Source organism: Stegostoma tigrinum, chromosome 11 (assembly GCF_030684315.1).
Source record: "Stegostoma tigrinum isolate sSteTig4 chromosome 11, sSteTig4.hap1, whole genome shotgun sequence".
NCBI classification, from domain to species: Eukaryota; Metazoa; Chordata; class Chondrichthyes; order Orectolobiformes; family Stegostomatidae; genus Stegostoma; species Stegostoma tigrinum.
The window spans coordinates 11,796,722-11,817,439 of record NC_081364.1 but is presented as its reverse complement, the minus strand read 5'-3'; the positions used below and the strand labels follow the sequence as shown (position 1 = coordinate 11,817,439).

Sequence of the window (20,718 nt, the reverse complement as noted above, 5' to 3'; positions counted from 1 at the left end):
ATGTGGATGAGTAAGTGGATAATCTAATCCAGGTGCTTAAGATGACTGTGACATGTCTTTACTTTAAAGGTGTCAGATAAATACATGTTGTTGTTAGTGTTGCATCTTGGTAGCACTTATTGAGCAATCATGAGTGCGCTAATAACTATTCCAATAACCAATTTAATATAATCAGTCAAGCTTGTAGCATTTTGGCTTAGTTCATTTGCTTCTACCAATTTTCCTTGCATAACAAGCTAATTTATTGCATTATAGTATTCTGAAAATGTGATTCAAATATTCTTTTCCAAAAGATTATACGGACCCAGCATACATAGTTGTTCAACTTTTAAGCGGAGGATACATAGATTTTGAACTTTTAAACAGAGGATATTTTGGCAAGGAAAAGGTGCTGGCTGCAAAAGCAACGATATCACACCTTCAAAGTGCAGGGAGTGCACAGTCGTCAGAACTTTCAGAAAGAGGCCACAAGGCTCAGTTTGTGGCTGGATTAAGACTATAGCAGTTTTGAAATCAGTCAGACCTCTCTCCTTCTCTGTTTGCAATTCCTCTCATCAAAGTGTTTGAGCTGAAAACCCACCTGAAATCTTCTTTACCACTCAGGAAGAGTTCCTGAAAAGGATTTTCTTGGAATCTACCCCACTCTGAAGTAAAGAGAATTTAGCCAACTACATCTGCCCCAGAGAACCATCTGAGTGCCTACACATTGTGTGTACAGAACACTTTTGACCACACAACATCATTTAGGATAATCCATGACTAATCCTTTCTTTCGTGTGTAGAACTATTACTTGGTCAAAGAGTATTCAAGTTATCTTAGAGCCGCAGAGAAATTATAGCATAGAAAAAGGCCAGTAATCATTCAGGTGTCTGCTGGCTAAATAAACTGGCTGTTATTCTAATCCCATTTACCAGAATCTGTTTGACAATCTTGCAGTTTACAGCACTTCTGATGCAGATCCTGAGTTGTTTTAGAGTGTTTCCAACTCAACCACCAAACTGGTCAGTGAATTCCAGACTGGGACCCTCGGTGAAAAATTTTGGTTTAGCTTTCCCTACTCTAAGGAAAACAACCCAAGCTTATTCGATTTTCTTTTCTCATAGCTGTAATTGTCAAGCCCCGGCACCCTTCTTTAAGCAATATTTTTCTATTCTTTTCCTATTCTTAAAACAATTCAAAATGGTGCCAGAACATGGCAACAGTGAAAGAAGTGACATTCGAAAGTTGTTTTAAAATTCGAGCAATTTATGTCTCTCCTGTAACGTGGAGGCTTGAAATGTACACAATTACCCTATTGTTTCCAGCTATGACCTAACTACATGCGTAGTTCCACATATATACAGTCTTATATAGTTCCAGCATTATATCCCTGCATTCAGTACCTCACCCCAATGAAGGACTGCATCCCATATGCCTGTTTTGCCATCTCATCTCCCTGTCCTGCCACTTTTAGAGATCTGTGGACATGTACTCCAAGGCTGATCACTTCCTCTGCCCCTTTCAGTACCGTCCCATTTATTGTGAATTCTCTTGTTTTGTTTTCAAACACACAACCTTGCACTTTTCTGAATTAAGAACAAATAACATAGAACAGTACAGCACAGTACGAGCCCTTCGGCCCACGATGTTGTGCCGACTTATTATTGCACTAAGATCAAACTATCCTGCATATACCACATTATAGTATCATCCATGTGCCTATCCAGGAGTCACTTAATTATCTCTAAAGCATCTGACTCCACTCCCACTGCTGGCAGCGCACTCCACACGCCCACCACTCTCTGTGTAAAGAACCTACCTCTGACATCTCCCGTATACCTTCCTCCAATCACCTTAACATTACACCCCCATGTAATAGTCATTTCCACCCTGGGAAAAAGTTTCTGGCTATCCACTCTATGCCTCTCATCATCTTGTACACCTCTATCAAATCACCTCTCATCCCTCTTTGCTCCAATGAAAAAAGCTCTAGCTCCCTCAACCTTTCCTCATAAGTCCTCCCTCCAGTCCAAGCAGCATCCTGGTAAATTTCCTCTGTACCCTCTCTAAAGCTTCCACATCTTTCCTATAATGAGGTGACCAGAACTGAACACAATATTCCAAATGTGGTCTAACCACAGTTTTATAGAGCTACAGCATAACCTCGCAGCTCTCAAACTCAATTCCCCTGCCAATGAAAGCCAACACACCATATGCCTTCTTTAAAACCCTATCAGCTTGGGTCCCAACTTTGAGGGATCTATGGACGTGGACCCCAAGATCCCTCTGTTCCTCCACACTGCCAAGAACCCTGCTATTAAGCCTGTATTCTGCATTCAAATTCGACCTTCCAAAATGAATCACTTCACACTTTTCTGAATTGAATTCCATTTTCCATTTCTTTACTCAGTCGACTAAACCATTGCTATCATCCTGCAGTCGATGACCGTCCTCTTCGCTGTCAGCTAAACTGGCCAATTTTCATGTTGTTGATAAGTTTCCCAATTGTAGCTCGCACATTTAAGTCTAAACCATTAATATTTACCACATACAGCAAGGGACAAACATTTACACTATGGAACACCACTGGGGACCACTTTCCATTCATAAGAACAAAATTATTCTTTTGTTTCCTGTCAATCAGCCAATTTTAGATGCAGCTCATCTTATTCTTGTTGTCCCATGTGTTTTAATTTTTCTAACCAGCCTGCCTTGTGCTATCCTATCAAATGTCTTACTAAAATCCATGTGGACACCATCCACTGCTCAACCCTCATCAATCTTCCTAATTACTTCATGAATATATTCAGTTAAGATACTAAGATAAAACCATGCTGACTCTCCCTATGTAGCCTGCGGCTTTCCAAGAAATGGTTAATCCTGTCTCTCAATATTGATTCTAGTCATTCACCCACTGCCAAGGTCAGACTGACCAGATTTGGCTTGTCCCTCACATCCTTAGTGAATAATTGTACACTCTGCTACGTTTTTTAGCTCCAACTCAGATTTTTGTATGTGTGTATGTGTGTGTGTGTGTGTGTGTGCGCATGTGTGCACGCATATGCACCTGTGCATTAATGTGAGTCTGCGTCTTTCTGTATCTGTGTTTCTATGTGTGTATGAGTGTGAACTGTGTGTTTGCTAATGTGTTTCATATGTGTGTTTGTATGTTTCTTTGTGTGTGTTTTTGTCTACATATGTGGTTCTGTACGTTTGTGTCTGTATTTGTGTATTTCACTGCATGTGTGTGTTTGTGTCTATCATAGAATCCCTACAGTGTGGAAGCAGGCCATTTGGTCCATCGACTCCACACAAACCCTCTGAAGATAATTCCACCCAAATATGTTACAGTTTATGTTGACTCGGTAAGCAGGACTACTGAGGAGCATCAGGTCACATCTGCTCCTCTCGGAAAATTACCCGAGTGGCATCATCAGATTGGGTGGAGCGTAATGCAACATTAACATTAACTCCTTCAGAACCATAACGGGATACAACAGAACTCTTGATGTACGTTGGGTATAGGCAAGAACGTGGAGTAATTCGCTTAGCCATGACCTTATTGATTGGTGTAGCTGACTCAAGGCTGAACATACTACTGCTTATTCATGTGTTTACTATCATAAGACATAAGAACAGAAGTAGGCATTTGATTCTATTCCACCAATCACTGGGACTATGGCGGACCTGATAAGCCTCAACTCCAATTTCCTGCCTATTTCTCATAACCCTAGATTACTTTATTAATTCAAAATCTGCCTCAGCTTTGTGAGATGTTAGAACATACTTAATGACCGAGCTTTGACAGCATTCTGTGGTAAAGAATTCCACAGATTCGCAGGGTCCGAGAGAAGAAATTCATCTGCCTCTGAGTTTTAAATGGACAACCCCTTATTCTACCTATTGAGTCTGCGTGGTCAAAAACAGTCACCTAACTATTCTAATCCCATTTCCCAGTAGTTGTCCTTGTCTGTGTTGGAATTGCAAGTAAACATATAAATACTTCTTAAATGTTAGGAGGGTTTCTGCCTCCATCATCCTTAGAGGCAGTGAATTCCAGATTTTTAACACCTTCTGAGTGAAAACATTTTTCCCCATATTGCCTCTAAACCTCCTGTTCCTTACATTAAATCCATGCTCTGGTCATTGATCCCTCCACCAGAGGGAGAAGTTTCTTCCTGTTTACCCTATCTGTGCCCCTCATCATTTTAGAAATCTCAGCCATGCCCCTCCTCAATCTCCTCTGCACTGAGGAAAATAACCCCAGTCTATCCAATCTCTGTTCATAACTAAAACTCTTTAGCCCAGGCAAATCTTAGTAAATCTCCCCATATCTTCTGCCGTGCTTTCACATCCCTCCAACAAAGTTGGTTCCAGAACTGTTCGCGGATTTTGCAAATGGCGCTCAACCTGTTGGTAACAGCTGGTATTCATGCTGAACCAACTGCTTTCAAGGTGGTTTCATGTATCCCAGCTTTCCAAGGCTAGGTTCTCAAGTCAAATGACCTTTTCTTGGGTATTGCCTACCTCAGTTGGCAAGATGGCTACAGTGTGGTGTGGAACAGTACTAACAGTGTATTTAATCCTGCTAGTTCATGGAACATCTGACTTCTTGCCTTGCCTCATGCTTGGATATTGAATGGTGTCCGTTTGCCACATTATAGTAGCACAGACTCCTGGCTAATTCTAACCTTGAAGCCTTTTAAGGCTTTTAACTGTGTCCAAGGAGTGTTCGCTCTCAATTAAACGGGCAACCCTTTGCGTGTGGCGCATGTGGCTGAAATGGACATGTTAGCGTTTACAAACAGAGGACATTTCTCACAAAAATTTAACCATTAAATAACTCACAAGTAACAGTTTCCAGGCATCAGCACATATTGATGCCTGAGAAGATCTTGGTGTACATTTTTAATATTGTGGATGATATTAAACTTGAAAGCATTGCGAACTGCGAGGAGGATAATGTAGAACTTCATAAGGATGTTGCTGAGTTGACGGAATGGGTGGACGAGTGACAAATGAAGTTCATTGTGGAGAAAAGTGTGTTTTGTTTTGGCAAGAAGAACTCAGAGAGACAATATAGAATAAGGTGCGCAACTCCGAAGGAGCAGAGGCGTGTCTATGTGCATTAGTCATTGCAAGTGGCAAAATAGTGTGAGAGAACAATTAATATAGTGTCCAAGGCTTTACTAACAGGCATAGAGTACAAAAGCAAAGAGGTTATGTTGAAATTGCACAAGACTAATTTAACCTCAGCTCGAATATGGGTGTCCCGTAGTGCAGCACATTAGGAAACCCATGATCGTGTTGGAGAGATTGCAGAAAAGCTTCACAAAAATAGTTCCAGGATGAGGAATTTCAATTATGAAGATAGATTGGAGAACTTGGGATTGTTTCCTGGAGCAGAGAAGGTTTGATAGAAGTATTCAAAATCATGAAGGTCTGCATAAATAGTAGAAATTGTTTCTACTCATAAAAGGATCAACAATGAGAGGCATCAGTTTTGTAATGATTGGCAAAAAAATGGTAAAAAGACATGAGGAAGGACTTATTTGCACATAGAGTGGTTAAGGTTTGGAACGCACTGCCTAGGAGCACGGTGGAGGACAGTTGGTTCAATGTGCTGAAGACTGAATTAGAGAGTTAACTGTAAAAAAATTGTACAGGGTTTTTGGGGAGAGTGGCAGTGGGTGAACTGCTCACTTGGAGAGCCAGTGCAGACATGAAAGGCTGAATGGCCTTCTTCTATGATATAATGATTGTGTGACCCTGCAGTTCTCTGTCCCTGCGATTCTGTGTCACAAATCTGGTCAAGCTGGAAGAGATAGAATAGAATTTTTCAAAAGCAAATTGCATCTGTTCTTGGAAATGGGAAATGAGGATTGCTGTATTAAAGAGCTGGTGCAGGTACAACAGGCCAAATGGCTTCCTTTACACGGAAAGATTCTAATGTTAAGGGCTCTGAAAACAACTATAACCCATAAAAATGCCAAATAACCCCTGAGATGCTGCTTGGCCTGCTGTGTTCATCCAGCCTCACATTTTATTATCTTGGAATCTCCAGCATCTGCAGTTCCCATTATCTCTGATACTAAAATAACCCCCTGGTTGGGTTACCGGCTTATGATCATCATCCTTCATGTAAACAGTCTAGTTCAGACTATTGTCACACTTGTAGTTGGGTCGAACTGACAGTGCCGCCAGGATCTGATATAGTACTGCCTTTATTCTCTGTGATGTTTAGTTTTATTGTATCTCCTACCTTGTTCTTTTTGGGTCTGCACAATGCAACTAATCTAGGTGAGAGATTGCTTCTAGCAGTTAGTCCAAAGAGCTAGGATCTGCTTATGTCTGCTCACCTTCTTACAATAGCACAGAGGAGTTTAAGTTTCATAGCCTTTGACCCATGATCAAAGTAAGAAGTGATGGGCCAGGATCTTTACTGTACAGTTTGTAATAGAGAGGGATGCAGCAAACTAGTACCCTGCATTAGTTTAGTTTGGGATTATGTTCGGCGTGGACTGGTTGGACCGAAGGGTCTGTTTCCGTGCTGTTTGGTTCTATGTGAAAATTTCCCACTATTTATCTGCTGTCACTGGGTTAACAGCCAACGGCATCCAGGATGTACTTTCACCACTAAAACTGCAGCTTCTTGAGAAGTCAGCGTTCCTAAAGGATGATGATGAGATAGTCGACAAGTGCTCACTTTGCCTGGGATACCCAGATCATGGGAATGAATCAGTTAGAAGGGGATACCCTTGGAGTGCATCTCTTCAATGAAGGTGGCATGGTGGGTGTTGTTGTGGGGGAATTGGAGATGTGTAGAAAAAGCGTTACGATAGAGTGGCTGAAAGGAAAGTTGCAAATAAGAAAAGCACAGGTGAACAAAATGCTCATTTCCATGGACAAAACAAACTCAGGCATCAAGAACTTAGTCAAATTTTACCACCAGCATAAAACAATGTTTGTCAATGTTTAATATCCATCATCTGATTTTTATTACATGGGACTTTAGTTGGACCAAAATGGTTTTGAAAAGTAAAAAAAAAATTAAGATGATCACCTGACTAATTTGAGTCAATCTCATGAATGGAGAAGACCTATTCTGAATTAAAATGAACTTCATCAAAATATTTGAATCCAGTCACTCAGATCTGTATCCCCTGTTTGATTTACACCTTCTGAAAGTCACCTGGAAATCACCCACCTTGTGGGAAAGAAAAGTAAAACCAGACACAGGAATATACGAAGGAACTGATTTTAGGCAACAGTTTTAAGGCCAAGAGATTGAGAAGAATGATAGATTCATAAACAGCACCCCCCCCCCGCCACAACCGCCCAAAGAGGATCCCCCTCGTTCTTACACACCACCCTACCAACCTCCGGATACAACGCATCATCCTCCGACACTTCCGCCATTTACAATCCGACCCCACCACCCAAGACATTTTTCCATCCCCACCCCTGTCTGCTTTCCGGAGAGACCACTCTCTCCGTGACTCCCTTGTTCGCTCCACACTGCCCTCCAACCCCACCACACCCGGCACCTACCCCTGCAACTGCAGGAAATGCTACACTTGCCCCCACACCTCCTCCCTCACCCCTATCCCAGGCCCCAAGATGACATTCCACATTAAGCAGAGGTTCACCTGCACATCTGCCAATGTGGTATGCTGCATCCACTGTACCCGGTGTGGCTACCTCTACATTGGGGAAACCAAGCGGAGGCTTGGAGACCGCTTTGCAGAACACTTCCGCTCAGTTCGCAACAAACAACTGCACCTCCCAGTCGCAAACCATTTCCACTCCCCCTCCCATTCTTTAGATGACATGTCCATCATGGGCCTCCTGCAGTGTCACAATGATGCCACCCGAAGGTTGCAGGAACACTCATATTCCGCCTGGGAACCCTGCAGCTTAATGGTATCAATGTGGACTTCACCAGTTTCAAAATCTCCCCTTCCCCAACTGCATCCCTAAACCAGCCCAGTTCGTCCCCTCCCCCCACTGCACCACACAACCAGCCCAGCTCTTCCCCCCCCACCCACTGCATCCCAAAACCAGTCCAACCTGTCTCTGCCTCCCTAACCCGTTCTTCATCTCACCCATCCCTTCCTCCCACCCCAAGCCGCACCCCCATCTACCTACTAACCTCATCCCACCTCCTTGACCTGTCCGTCTTCCCTGGACTGACCTATCCCCTCCCCACCTATACTCTCTCCACCTATCTTCTTTACTCTCCATCTTCGGTCCGCCTCCCCCTCTCTCCCTATTTATTCCAGTTCCCTCACCCCATCCCCCTCTCTGATGAAGGGTCTAGGCCCGAAACGTCAGCTTTTGTGCTCCTGAGATGCTGCTTGGCTTGCTGTGTTCATCCAGCCTCACATTTTATCAACTAGAAACCTCACTCTCTTTCTCCTATTTCTCTTAGTGCCTGGGGATCAGACAAATTAGAGAAAAATTCATTTATTGAGAACTGAGATATCGATACATTTCACCAGAGCAGCGGACACAAGGCATCAATTAATGAACCTAACACCTCAAGGACTGTTTTGAACTACCTAAGTTTGAATATATTTTCTGCATACGACAGTGTGTGTGTGTGTGTGTGTGTGTGTGTGTGTGTGTGTGTGTGTGTGTGTGTGTGCGCTTGATGTCACAAATTACTATCTTTATTGGGGTTAGTCAACCAATAAAACCTGGTAATTTCCTCCTTAATTTCGAATACTATTATATTTTAATTCAAGATAACAAAGTGTGGAGTTGGATGAACACAGCAGGCAAAGAAGCTTCTTAGGAGCACAAAAGCTGACGTTTTGGGTCTAGAAAGGGTCTTCTGAAAGGGTCTAGACCCGAAACATCAGCTTTTGTGCTCCTAAGATGCTGCTTGGCCTGCTGTGTTCATCCAGCTCCATACTTTGTTATCTCGGATTCTCCAGCATCTGCAGTTCTCATTATCTCTGACATATTTTAACTCAAGTGTGATATAGATGTGTGCTAAAAAATGAAAAATTCTTTGCTGTAGGCAACTGAGGGGATTAAAAATAGGGATTTTTCTTGGCCCTAACAATTGTCATAGCAATATTAACTTAAATTGATTTGATTTTGATTTTATTGTCACATATATTTTGTGGTAAGAATACAATAAAATAAATGAAAAGCTTTCATTTCTTCCCATGAAATGACACCGTTTTGAATAATTTCAGAACAAGGGCAAACAAAGAAAGATATAGCACGAAGAGAGTCCATCAGTCCTAAAAATTGTTATTGTCACTCGCATAATAACTTACTAAATAATGTATTCAGCTAGGAAAAGCTTGACAAACCTCTCTGACTCTCTGATTTTGAGGAAGAAATGATCGGGAATCTTTGGAATTCTTGACCCTAGATTGGCGGAGCAGGGTGAAGGGGCAAAATGACCAACTCCTAATCCTATCCTCCTAGGAGTAGTATTTTAATGGAGAAATTTGCAAAATGGTTATAACTTGATTTTCAAATGTCATCATTCAGTTTTCTGTTTAAGAGGCCATCCTTTATGTTTGAAGTTGTGGAAGTTGAAGTGTTCTAATCTGGGAATAAAAATTGGTTGCAGTGTAGGAATGAGTTTGTGAAATGAATTACACTGAAAAAAAGACTTGCATTTTATACTGCTGCTCAGAACCAATTAGGAACTTTTGAATTACAGGTTACAAAATGTGTCAGTTAATTTGTGCACTGTTACTTCTCACAAACAGATGACCAGATTGCCTGGTTTTGGGATATTGTTTGAGCGTTAGATATTGTTCAGGACATGAGGCATAACTCCCATGTTATTTTTAAAAATAGTGCCATGAGATTTTTTATATCAACACCAGATAGTTGAGTAGGACTCATAATTTATCTATTTGTTGGAATCGTAGAATCTCCAACAGTGCAGCACTCCCTCAGTAATGGACTACAGTATCAGTCTGGAGCAGGTCTTGACTTCTGATCACTTTGACTCAAAGCTGTGATCTCAAGCAAAGCAGATATTGTGGGGACAAATGCTGAGTGTGACGTACCTTGGGAATGAGAGTCAGATCTATACTGTTCTGAGTTTATATTACAAAATTGGATTCAGAATCTTATTGCCAGTTTACGGTGTGGGTGGGATGCTCTTCGGAGCACTCTCCGTGACTCCCTTGTCTGCTCCACACTCCCCTCCAGCCCTACCACCCCCAGCACTTTCCCCTGCAACCGCAGGAAGTGCTAACCTACCCCTGTACCTCCCCCCTCACCCCCATCCTAGGCCCTAAGAAGACCTTTCACATCAAACAGATGTTCACCTGCGCATCTGCTAATGTGGTATACTGTATCCGCTGTACCCGGTGTGGCCTCCTGTACATCGGGGAAACCAAGCAGAGGCTTGTGGACGGCTTTGTGGGACACCTACGCTCAGTTTGTAACAAACAGCTACGCCTTCCAGTTGCGAACCGTTTCACTTCCACCCACCCCCAATTCTCGGACGACGTGTCCATCCTGGGCCTCCTGCATTGCTACAATGACGCCACCCGAAAGATGCAGGAACAGCATCTCACATTTTGCTTGGGAACGTTGCAGCCCAAGGGCATCGATGTGGACTTCACAAGCTTCAAAATCTGCCCTCCCGGAACTGCATCCTAAAGCCAGCCCAGCTAGTCCCCGGCCCCCTACCCTGTCCTCCCACCTCAAGCCCCACCTCCATCTCCTACCCACTAACCTCATCCCACCTCCTTGACCTGTCTGTCCTCCCTGGACCGAACTATCCCCTCGCTAAGTCCCCTCGTACATTCACCTTTACTGGCTCCATCCCTCCCTCTTTGACCTGTCTGTCTCCTCTCACCCTATTTTCTCCTTTATCCATCTTCTATCCACCTCTCCCTATTTATTTCAGAACCCCCTTCCCCTCCCCCATTTCTGAAGAAGAGCCTTGACCCGAAACATCAACTTTCCTGCTCCTCTGATGCTGCTTGGCGATGCAGTTCATCCAGCTCCACCCCGTGTTATCACAAAGATATCGAGTATAGGTTTTAGGGGAGATGGAAAAGATTGAAAAGGGGCTTGAGGTGCAGCATTTTCATGCAGATGGTGGCTTGTATATGGAATGAACTGCCAGCAGAAGTGGTAGATGTAGGGTTAGTTACAACATTTAAAAGATATTTGGACAGGCACATGAAGAGGAAAGGTTTAGAAGGATATAGGCCAAATGCAGGCAAATGGGACTAGTTTAGTTTGGGAAACCCAGCGTGGACAAGTTGGACAGATGGGTCTGCTTCCATTCTATATGACTCTGACACTAATTAAAAGAAAGGCACAGGTGTAATTTTTACTTCTTTTGGTACTAAAGCTCAACTGCGTTACCGGTCGGTTTTCTCACACAGGTCAGTGATGGACAACTCGATAACATTGTGGCAGTTTCTACGGCAGCTTCTGGACGAGAACAAGAATGACCTCATTTGTTGGACATCTAAGGATGGCGAGTTCAAGCTACGTAATGCTGAGGAGGTGGCACGGCTATGGGGCATGCGCAAGAATAAAACCAACATGAACTACGATAAGCTGAGCCGAGCACTCCGATATTACTATGACAAGGTGAGTTCTATCTGTGTTTAAGATAACAAAGTGTGGAGCTGGATGAACACAGCAGGCCAAGCAGCATCTTAGGAGCACAAAAGTTGACGTTTCGGGCTGAGACCCTTCATCAGAAATGGGGGAGGGGAAGGGTGTTCTGAAATAAATAGGGAGAGAGGGGCATGGAGATCGAAGATGGATAGAGGGGAAGATAAGTGGATAGGAGACAGATAGGTCAAAGAGATGGGGATGGAGCCAGTAAAGGTGAGTGTAGGTGGGAAGTTAAGAAGAGATAGGTCAGTCCAGGGAGGACGGACAGGTCAAGGGGGCGGGATAAGCTTAATAGGTAGGAGATGGGGGTGGGCGATAGGTGGGAGGAAGGACAGGTTAGGGAGGTGGTGATGAGCTGGGCTGGTTTTGGGATGCAGTGGGGGGAGGGGAGATTTTGAAGCTGGTGAAGTCCACATAGATACCATTGGGCTGCAGGGTTCCCAAGTGGAATATGAGTTGCTGTTCCTGCACCCTTCGGGTGGCATCATTGTGGCACTGCTGGGGGCCCAGGATGGACATGTCATCTAAGGAATGGGAGGGGGAGTTGAAATGGTTCTCGACTGGCAGGTGTAGTTGTTTAGTATGAATCGAGCTTGGGTGTTCTGCAGAGTGGTCCTCAAGCCTCTGCTTGGTTTCCCCGATGTGGAGGAGGCCACAATGGGAACAGCGGATGCAGTATACCACATTAGCAGATGTCCAGGTGAACATCTGTTTGCTGTGGAAAGCCTTCTTGGGGCCTGGGGTGGGGGTTAGGGAGGAGGTGTGGGGGCAAGTGTAGCACTTCCTGCAGTTGCAGGTGAAAGTGCCAGCTGTGGTCGGGCTGGAGGGGAGTGTGGAGCGGACAAGGGAGTCACGGAGAGAGTGGTCTCTCCGGAAAGCAGATAAGGGTGGGGAAAGGAAAAATGTCTTTGGTGGTGGAGTTGGATTGCAGATGGCGGAAGTGTCGGAGGATGATGAGTTGGATCCGGAGGTTGGTGGGGTGGTATGTGAGGTTAGATTCCCTACACTGTGGAAACAGGTCCTTTGGCCCAACAGGTCCACACCACCCCTTGAAGCATCCCACCCAGACCCATTGCCCTGTAACCCACACACCCCTGAACACTACGGGTAATTTAGCATTGCCAATCCACCTAGCCTGCACATCTTTGGACTGTGGGAGGAAACGGGAGCACCCGGAGGAAACCCAGGCAGACACGGGGAGAATGTGCAAACTCCACACAGACAGTCACCTGAGGCTGGAACCAAACCTGGGTCCCTGGCGCTGTGAGGCTGCAGTGCTAACCACTGAGCCACCGTGCCACCCTGATGAGTGGTACAAATGTGATATACAAAATACCATGCAGCAACTGGATGAGGGGCCTTCTGTTGTGGCTGTTGTCGTGGGGAGGGGGTGTGAGGGATGAGTTGTGGGAAATGTGGGAGACACGGCCAAGGGCGTTCTCAACCACTGAGGGGGGGAATGTTGCGGTCCTTGAAAAAAGACGATATCTGAGATGTTCGGGAGTGGAATGCTTCATTCTGGGATTGGTGGAGGCGAAGGAAGTGTATTCTAGGTAGCTGTGGAAGTCGGTGGGCTTGAAATAGATATCGGTTTCCAGGTGATTGCCTGAGATGGAGACAGAGAGGTCCAGGAAGGAGAGAGAGGTATCAGAGATGATCCAGATGAACTTAAGGTTGGGGTGGAAGGTGTTGGTGAAGTGGATGAACCGTTCGAACTCCTCATGGGTGCATGAGGCGGCGCCGATACAGTCATCAATGTAACGGAGGAAGAGGTGGGGTTTAGGGCCTGTATAAGTACGGAAGAGGGATTGTTCCATGTAACCTACAAAGAGGCAGGCATAGCTTGGGCCCATGCGGGTAACCATGGCCACCTCCTTTGTCTGTAGGAAGTGGGATGAATTGAAAGAGAAGTTGTTGAGGCTGAGGACGAGTTCAGCTAGGCGGATGAGGGTGTCAGTGCAGGGGGACTGGCCGGGCCTGCGGGACAGGATAGAGTGGTGGGCCTTTAGGCTATCTGCATGGGGAATGCAGGTATATAGAGACTGGACGTCCATGGTGAAAATGAGGTGTTGGGGATAGGGGAATTGGAAGTTTTGGAGGATGTGGAGGGCGTAGGTGGTGTCACGGACTTAGATAGGGAGTTCCTGGACCAAGGGAGAGAGAATAGAGTCAAGGCCAACAGAATCCCCCTCGTCCTCACCTGCCACCGCACCTACCTCCGGATCCAACGCATCACCTTCTGACATCTCCGGCATCTGCAATCCGACCCCACCACCAAAGACATTTTTCCCTCCCCACCCTTATCTGCTTTCTGGAGGGGCCACTTTCTCCAGCATCTGCAGTTCCTACTATCTCTGAATCAACCTGTATTTAGACTGGGCTTCACTTAAACCCAGATGTGGACGCAGCACATTAGAATCACCCAGGGTTTCAATGTAAGTCGTTTAAGTAGAATATTTCTTGTTGAGATCCTGCTCCTGGGGGAGGGAGTCTAGCATTGACAATGTATGTCATTTTTAACTTCATGTCCTGGGTTGGGGTTGCAGGGAGGGGTTGGTCACCGTGTTTGGAGACAATGGCAGGGGTATGTCTTTCCAAGGTCATTCCAATCCCAAGGCATCCCTTTTACTTCAGTTTCAGTCTCTGGTTGCCCTGACATTGGGGCAGTTGGAACCCACTGACCCTCCCCGTCATCGAACTCATCATGCTGGTCCTTAGGTTTGGGAAACTAGGCACCTTTCTTGCCTGTCTGGGGAGAGAGGTGTTTGGGAAGATGGCAGATTGAGGGTCCTAATGGGCCATAAGTTGACCAATTAAGGACTCTGATAGTTGGTGAGTTCAGAAAGGGTAGAGTTGATCTCCAGGGCCAGTTCGCTGCATTATTACCCACTATTGTTCCACCAGGGAGGTGGCAAATTGTGTGTAACATCTCCTAGGTAGCAATAGTGAAAGCCCTACAGGCGAAAGCTGTGGGTTGGTGAGATAAGAGAGATCAGTCAGCCCCCCTGCGGCCTTCCCACATCAAAGCCTTTGGAATTGGAAAATATTGGATTGAAAATCTATTTTTAAAGCAACACATGGGGGCCAAGTTTTGACTCTGTGGGGAACAAAGCTCTTTTTATCTCTTGCAAGGTCTGAACTACACTTTCAGCTTGCTAATGATCCAGGTCAGGATCTATATCCCCATTGCTTCTTGTGATTTTATTCTTTCGCAAATCTCATTTCTTTTCCAGAACATTATTAAGAAGGTGAATGGGCAGAAGTTTGTTTATAAGTTTGTGTCTATGCCAGACAACCTGTCGATGGAGCCAGAGAAGTGCGATGCCTCAGACAGTGAGTGGACAATAAGTAGGCCAAAGGATGATAACCTTTCTTTGCAGAGGCAGCTGAAGCCCACCGCCAGGGTTTCATCTCGGAATGAATACATGCGCTCGGGTCTCTATTCGACCTTCACCATCCAGTCCCTGAAAAGCAACAACCATCGATCCTGGGATCAGGCCAACGACTTCCTTCCTGGAACCTTGGAGCTGCCAAACCTTGAGGGGAAAGTCCAGCTTCTCGAGAGGCCCCTTGAGGAGCCTGAGGTTCAACTCCAAGGCGAGGAGCAACAACTGCAAGATGGAGGTGAGCTCTCCATGGAAACAGGCAGAGATTCTCCCTCCCAGGGAGATCTCAAGGTGAAGGAAGAGGCGATTGAAGAGTTGGAGTGTGACGTCCTTGATACCAACCCTGCTGATGATGACTTACTTCAGGTGCCGAGCCCAAGTCAGGTGAAGGTGGAAAACATGTGTAACCATCAGCCACCGAAAACCAGGAAACCAAAGGATCTTGAGCTGCCAGCCACGCTACTCACTGCCCAGAACAGTCCCCCTCCAGATAAAAGCAACCCTGGTGTTGTGAATACAGTGGTGTTTCCTACCTCCAGTGCAGTCACTCCAACACTGATTACCCAGCACGTTCAGGTATGACCTCAATCTTAACACCATTCGAAAATCAATATAGATTTAAGATGCATTTTAACTCACCCACCTTACAAAGGGAAAAGTTACAAACTCCTATCGCATCAGTGGACTGGATGTGACATGAATCTAAAAGGTTCTGTATTGTTCATGTCTCTGTTGATAGAATACTTAATTCCATATTAGAAGATGATACGTATATAATCCCACATTTGAGACTTGAACACAGTATCTGGATTGAAATTCCACTTAATATTAGAATCCCAACAGTGCAGAGAGAGGCCATTTGGCCCATTGAGACTGCCCCAACTCTCCAAAGAGCATCCCACTCAAACTCTCGAAGGCCTGCTTTTGCTGCAGCTAATCCGTGGACACTGGGACAAATTAGGAAGGCAAATCCACCCAAGCTGCTCATCTTTGGACTGTGTGAGGAAACCCACATAGATGCAGGGAGAATGTGAAAACTCCACAAAAATCACCCAAAGCTGGGATTGAGCCCCAGTCCCTGAAGCTGTGAGGTAGCAGTCCTAACCACTGTGCCATCATCAGAGGTGGTGTGTTTATCCTGAGACATTACACTTGAGTTTTTGTCTGCTGAATCGGGCAGAGGTGAAAGAGTCTGGTACACTAATTCATGAAGAGCAGTTATGCTCCCGCTTACGTCCTGGGAAATACTTCAGCTTTAATCAGTATTAGTGGTAAAAACACACTGTCTGATTATTAACAAATTGCAGCTTATGGGATATATGAACATATAGGTGAGGCCATTCGGTTCCTGAGTTTTACAGTTCTGTTCAATAAGATCATGGTTGACCTGTTTGTAGCCTCTCCTTTCCTGTCTATACCTGATACCCTTTAACACCTTCATTGCTCATTGAGTACAGGAGTTGGGGCATCATGTTGAGGTTGTACAGGAAGTTGGGGGGTTGCTCCTTTTGGAGTACTGGGTATGGTTCTGATGCCCTGCTGTTGGAAAGATATTATTGAATTTGTCAGGATTCAGAAAAGATTTACCAGGATGTTGCCAGGACTGGAAAGTTTGAGTTATAAGGAGAGGCTGGATAGGCTTGGACTTTCTTCACGAGAGTTTAGGAAGTTGAGGGATGACCTTATAGAGGTTGATAAAATCATGAGGGGTACAGATCAAGTGTATAGCAAATGTCTTTGCCCTAGGATGGGGGAGTTCAAAACTAGGGAGAATCTTTTTAAGGCGAGTGGAGAAAGATTTAGAAGGGACCTGAGGGGCCAATTTTTCACACAGAGGATAGTTCGTAAGTGGAATGAACTGATAGGGGAAGTGGTGGATGCAGGTACAGCTACAGCATTTAAATAGAACGTGAATAGGAAAGGTTTAAAGGGATGTGGGCCAAACACAGGCAAATGGGACTAGTTTCTATTTGGAAACTTGATCAGTATGATCGAGTTGGACTAAAGGGTCTGTTTCCAAGCAATATGACTTTGTGTCTCCTCTTTTAAGTATATTCAAAGAGACAGATCCAACTGTTCTCTCGGGAAAGGAATTCCATGGACAAATCTTAGGAGACTTGGCAGGACAGATGCTGAGAGGTTGTTTCCCATTGTGAGAGATTGTAGGACCAGAGAGGATAATCTCAGAATAAGGGGTCAAACATTTAAGGCAGATGAGGTGGATTTGTTTTCCTTTCAGAGGATAGTGAGTCTGTGGAATTCTTTACTGCAAGGGGCTGTTGAAGGTGGGCCATTATTCAAGGCTGAGAAAGAGGATTCTTATTCAGTAAAAGAATCAAGGGTTATGGGGCAAAGGCGTCATATCATCTTATTGAATGGAAAAGTAGATTTGAGGGACTGGATGGCTATTCCAGCTCCCACTCTTTTGGTTTTATGAATCTCTGAGAGAAGCAATTTTGCCTAATCTCTGTCTTAAGTGGGAGATCTCTTGTTTTTAAACTGTGCCCTGTAGTTCTTATCTCATCTACAAGGGGTAAAACCCATTCAGAATCCATCATAATAAAATGTGAGGCTGGATGAACACAGCAGGCCAAGCAGCATCTCAGGAGCACAAAAGCTGACGTTTCGGGCCTAGACCCTTCATCAGAGAGCTCTCTGATGAAGGGTCTAGGCCCGAAACGTCAGCTTTTGTGCTCCTGAGATGCTGCTTGGCCTGCTGTGTTCATCCAGCCTCACATTTTATTATCTTGGAATCTCCAGCATCTGCAGTTCCCATTATCTCAGAATCCATCATGTCATGTCTACTTGGGATCTTGTATGTTTCAATAAAAGCACCTCTCATTCTTCTAAATCCAAATCTGCCTGACAGTTCCTCATAATCCATAGCCCAGGAATGAGTTGAGAGGACTTTCTCTGAACTTAAATAAAAGGGGTTAGGGCACATGGTTACTGAGGGGGTTTAGGGCACCTGGTTGGTGAGAGACTAGAGTTGGGTGGGAGGGGGTGTGGGATCACAGGTGTTAGGACCAGTAATGGACACAGTAAACTCAGGAAGTGTTAGGAATGGGGGCATGTAGTTGCGTGAGTTAATGATGAGTCTAGGTTCAGTTTAACAGATACCAAGAGGATACTTCTAATGCAACTTAAGTAAAGAAACCAAAACTGTACCCTGTTCTCCAGATATATTCTCACCACTATCCTGTACAGCTGAAGCAAAACATTCCTACTTCTGTATCCCATTTGCCTTGAAATAAAACAAAATATTCAATTTCTCTTTCTGATCACATGCTGTGCCTGCATGCCAACCCTTTCTAGGGCATCCTCTGTCCCTTTCCTCTTGAGACAACTCCTCTGTTGCAGGGATCAGTCTAGTGAACCTCTTCTGAACTGCTGTGAGCAGAAATGTTTCTTCCATTCCAAGAGTGAATACACTTCGAAGGTGCTCAGGTTAGTCTAGCAAAGAATATGTCCGAAGTTCAGGTATTGCTGTGCTAAATTACCTCAGGACCATACACCTTAATCATCTTGAAAGAGGGTGCAGGTACAGAAGGATCTGTTGGATTTACATAATAAAAACAGAAATACCGAGCTTGATTTAAGACTGAGAGAAACAGAATTAACTGTTTGTGTTCAAGATCTGTGGAGTTTCTCCAGCAGTTTCTGCTTTTATTTCAGATGTCCAGCATCTGCAGTGTTTTGCTTTTATTTACTTCTGTATTATATCTTCTGGGCACCACACTTATAGGAATGATCACTGAAGCCTGTGGAGAAAGTACAAAGGAGGTTTAGGGGAGTAGTAGAAAGCAAGAGATACTTCAGTCCTGTGGACAGACTAGAGAAAGTGAGATTGATTTATCGACATCGGTTAAGGTTTAGGAAATATTTAATTAAAGTTTATGAAGCATTGCAATAGAGTTTTCAGGGGCAGAAATAGCAGTAACCAAACTCAACAGATTCAATATGAATTGCAAAAGACCCTGAAGGCTTCAAGAATGTGCAGTGAACTGTTACGGTCTGGAATGCACATCCTGGAAAGATGGTGGATTCAATATTAACTTTCTAACAATGGGAATTTTTGAAAGGGAGACAATTGTTGGCCAATGGGGGAATGGACGGGAGAATGTGACTAATATAATTGGAATTTCCAAGGGCCAGTACAGCCATTGGTTAGGGCTGAGTGGTCTCTGTTGACATTGTGTGATTCTATGACTTTGGCTAAGATGTTCCCGATGCAGCTGACTCCAAAGAAATTGTCCAGGAATTTGAAAAGTCTGATTGCCAACTCACCTCCACCCAGAACCTCGGATAGTTGGAGAATTTGGAGGGTTCACACTCATTTACATTTAATGTTCACCCATAAAATCTTAGAGGATTAAAATCCTAATCTTTATCTATTGGTGTCTAATAAACTGAACCTAGACTTAGCATTAACCCATGCAACTACGTACCCCCATTCCTGACACTTCCTGAGTTGACTGTGTCCATTACTGGTCCTAACACCTGTCAACACCCCACCCAACTCTAGTCTCTTGCCAACCAGGTGCCCTAACCCCACTCAGTAACCATTCACCCTAATCCCCTCGCCAACTAAGCACCCTAAACCCCTCACTAACCTGGCACCCTAACCCCACCTTGCCAACCAGGCATCTTAAACCCCTCGCCAATGGAACTTTCTAAACACCTCACCAACCAGGCACTCTAACTCCTTCACCAACCATGCACTCTAACCCCTTCACCAAACAGGCACCCTAACACCCCTAACCGACCTCTTGCCCTAACTGCGCCCCCCACACCCCACCTTGCCAACCAGGCACCTTAATCCCCTCATTCACCTGCTCCTCTAACTACCTCACCAACATAGAACCTTAATCTCCAACCAGTTTGGGACAAGTCAGACTCAGAATTTTGGGCAGAAAAATTGGCAACAGATGAATGGACAACAGTGGGCAGGATTATAATTGTTTGAATCTGTTCTGACAGTAGTTGGAATATCTGGGTTAAAGTTACGGGTTAAGATTGTTCCAAGGCATTTAATGCAGTTATTATCTTCCCCACAAGGTGGCAATAGGACTATTTTTCATGGAAAATGTTAACAGTTTTCGTTTTTAATGATTAGGTGAGATCGTGAAAAATCAGCCTTTTGCCATTGATCAGCTAACATGTTTCTCACCGTTAATTTCTGGAATCTTTTGTGTGGACGACTCAATAAAAGTCGATTTCCTCAGAAATTCCTGAAGAAAGAGCAAAAAAAATCCTTGAAGTGTTGCTTTGTTTCACCAACAAAATGAGATTGGGAGCTGCATTATATCTGTGACGTCTGTACTGCTTGAGGGACATCTGATTACATAGGCAATGATGCTTACGTAACTGGGACATTAATAATTACCAGGAGTGTAAAGTGAACTTGTCCACTTTGAAGGAAGAATTGAAAGTCACAATATTATTTAAATAGAAAGAAACTGCGGAACTCTGAGGTACGGAGAGATCGCGCTGTCTTATGACATGAGTCACAAGAAAAGTTAATAGGCAACAAGTGATCAGGAAGGCAAGTGGGATTTTGTCATTTAATACAATGAAATGGAACATAGAAGTAGGGATAGTTTGCTACAGTTGTACAAGGTATTGGTGAGATCACATCTAGAGTACCACATGTAGGAAGTTTGTGAGCTCAGTTGTTGGCTGGTTCGCAATGCAGATTGATGCCAACAATCTGGGTTCCATTCCCATACTGGC

The 20,718-nt window shown here is 44.5% G+C and overlaps 1 protein-coding gene across 2 annotated transcripts in view; it reads left to right on the top strand.

Annotated features, from left to right (window-relative positions):
* The window catches only part of LOC125460394 (ETS domain-containing protein Elk-1-like), a 115,941-nt gene that overhangs the window by 85,607 nt on the left and 9,616 nt on the right, over positions 1-20,718 (top strand). For both annotated transcript variants that reach the window (XM_048547844.2, XM_048547842.2), the window contains exons 2-3: positions 11,359-11,569; positions 14,833-15,561. In XM_048547844.2, the coding sequence (XP_048403801.1) occupies positions 11,366-11,569; positions 14,833-15,561 (933 nt within the window). In that variant the 5' untranslated portion in view covers positions 11,359-11,365. The remainder of the gene's footprint in view (positions 1-11,358; positions 11,570-14,832; positions 15,562-20,718) is intronic.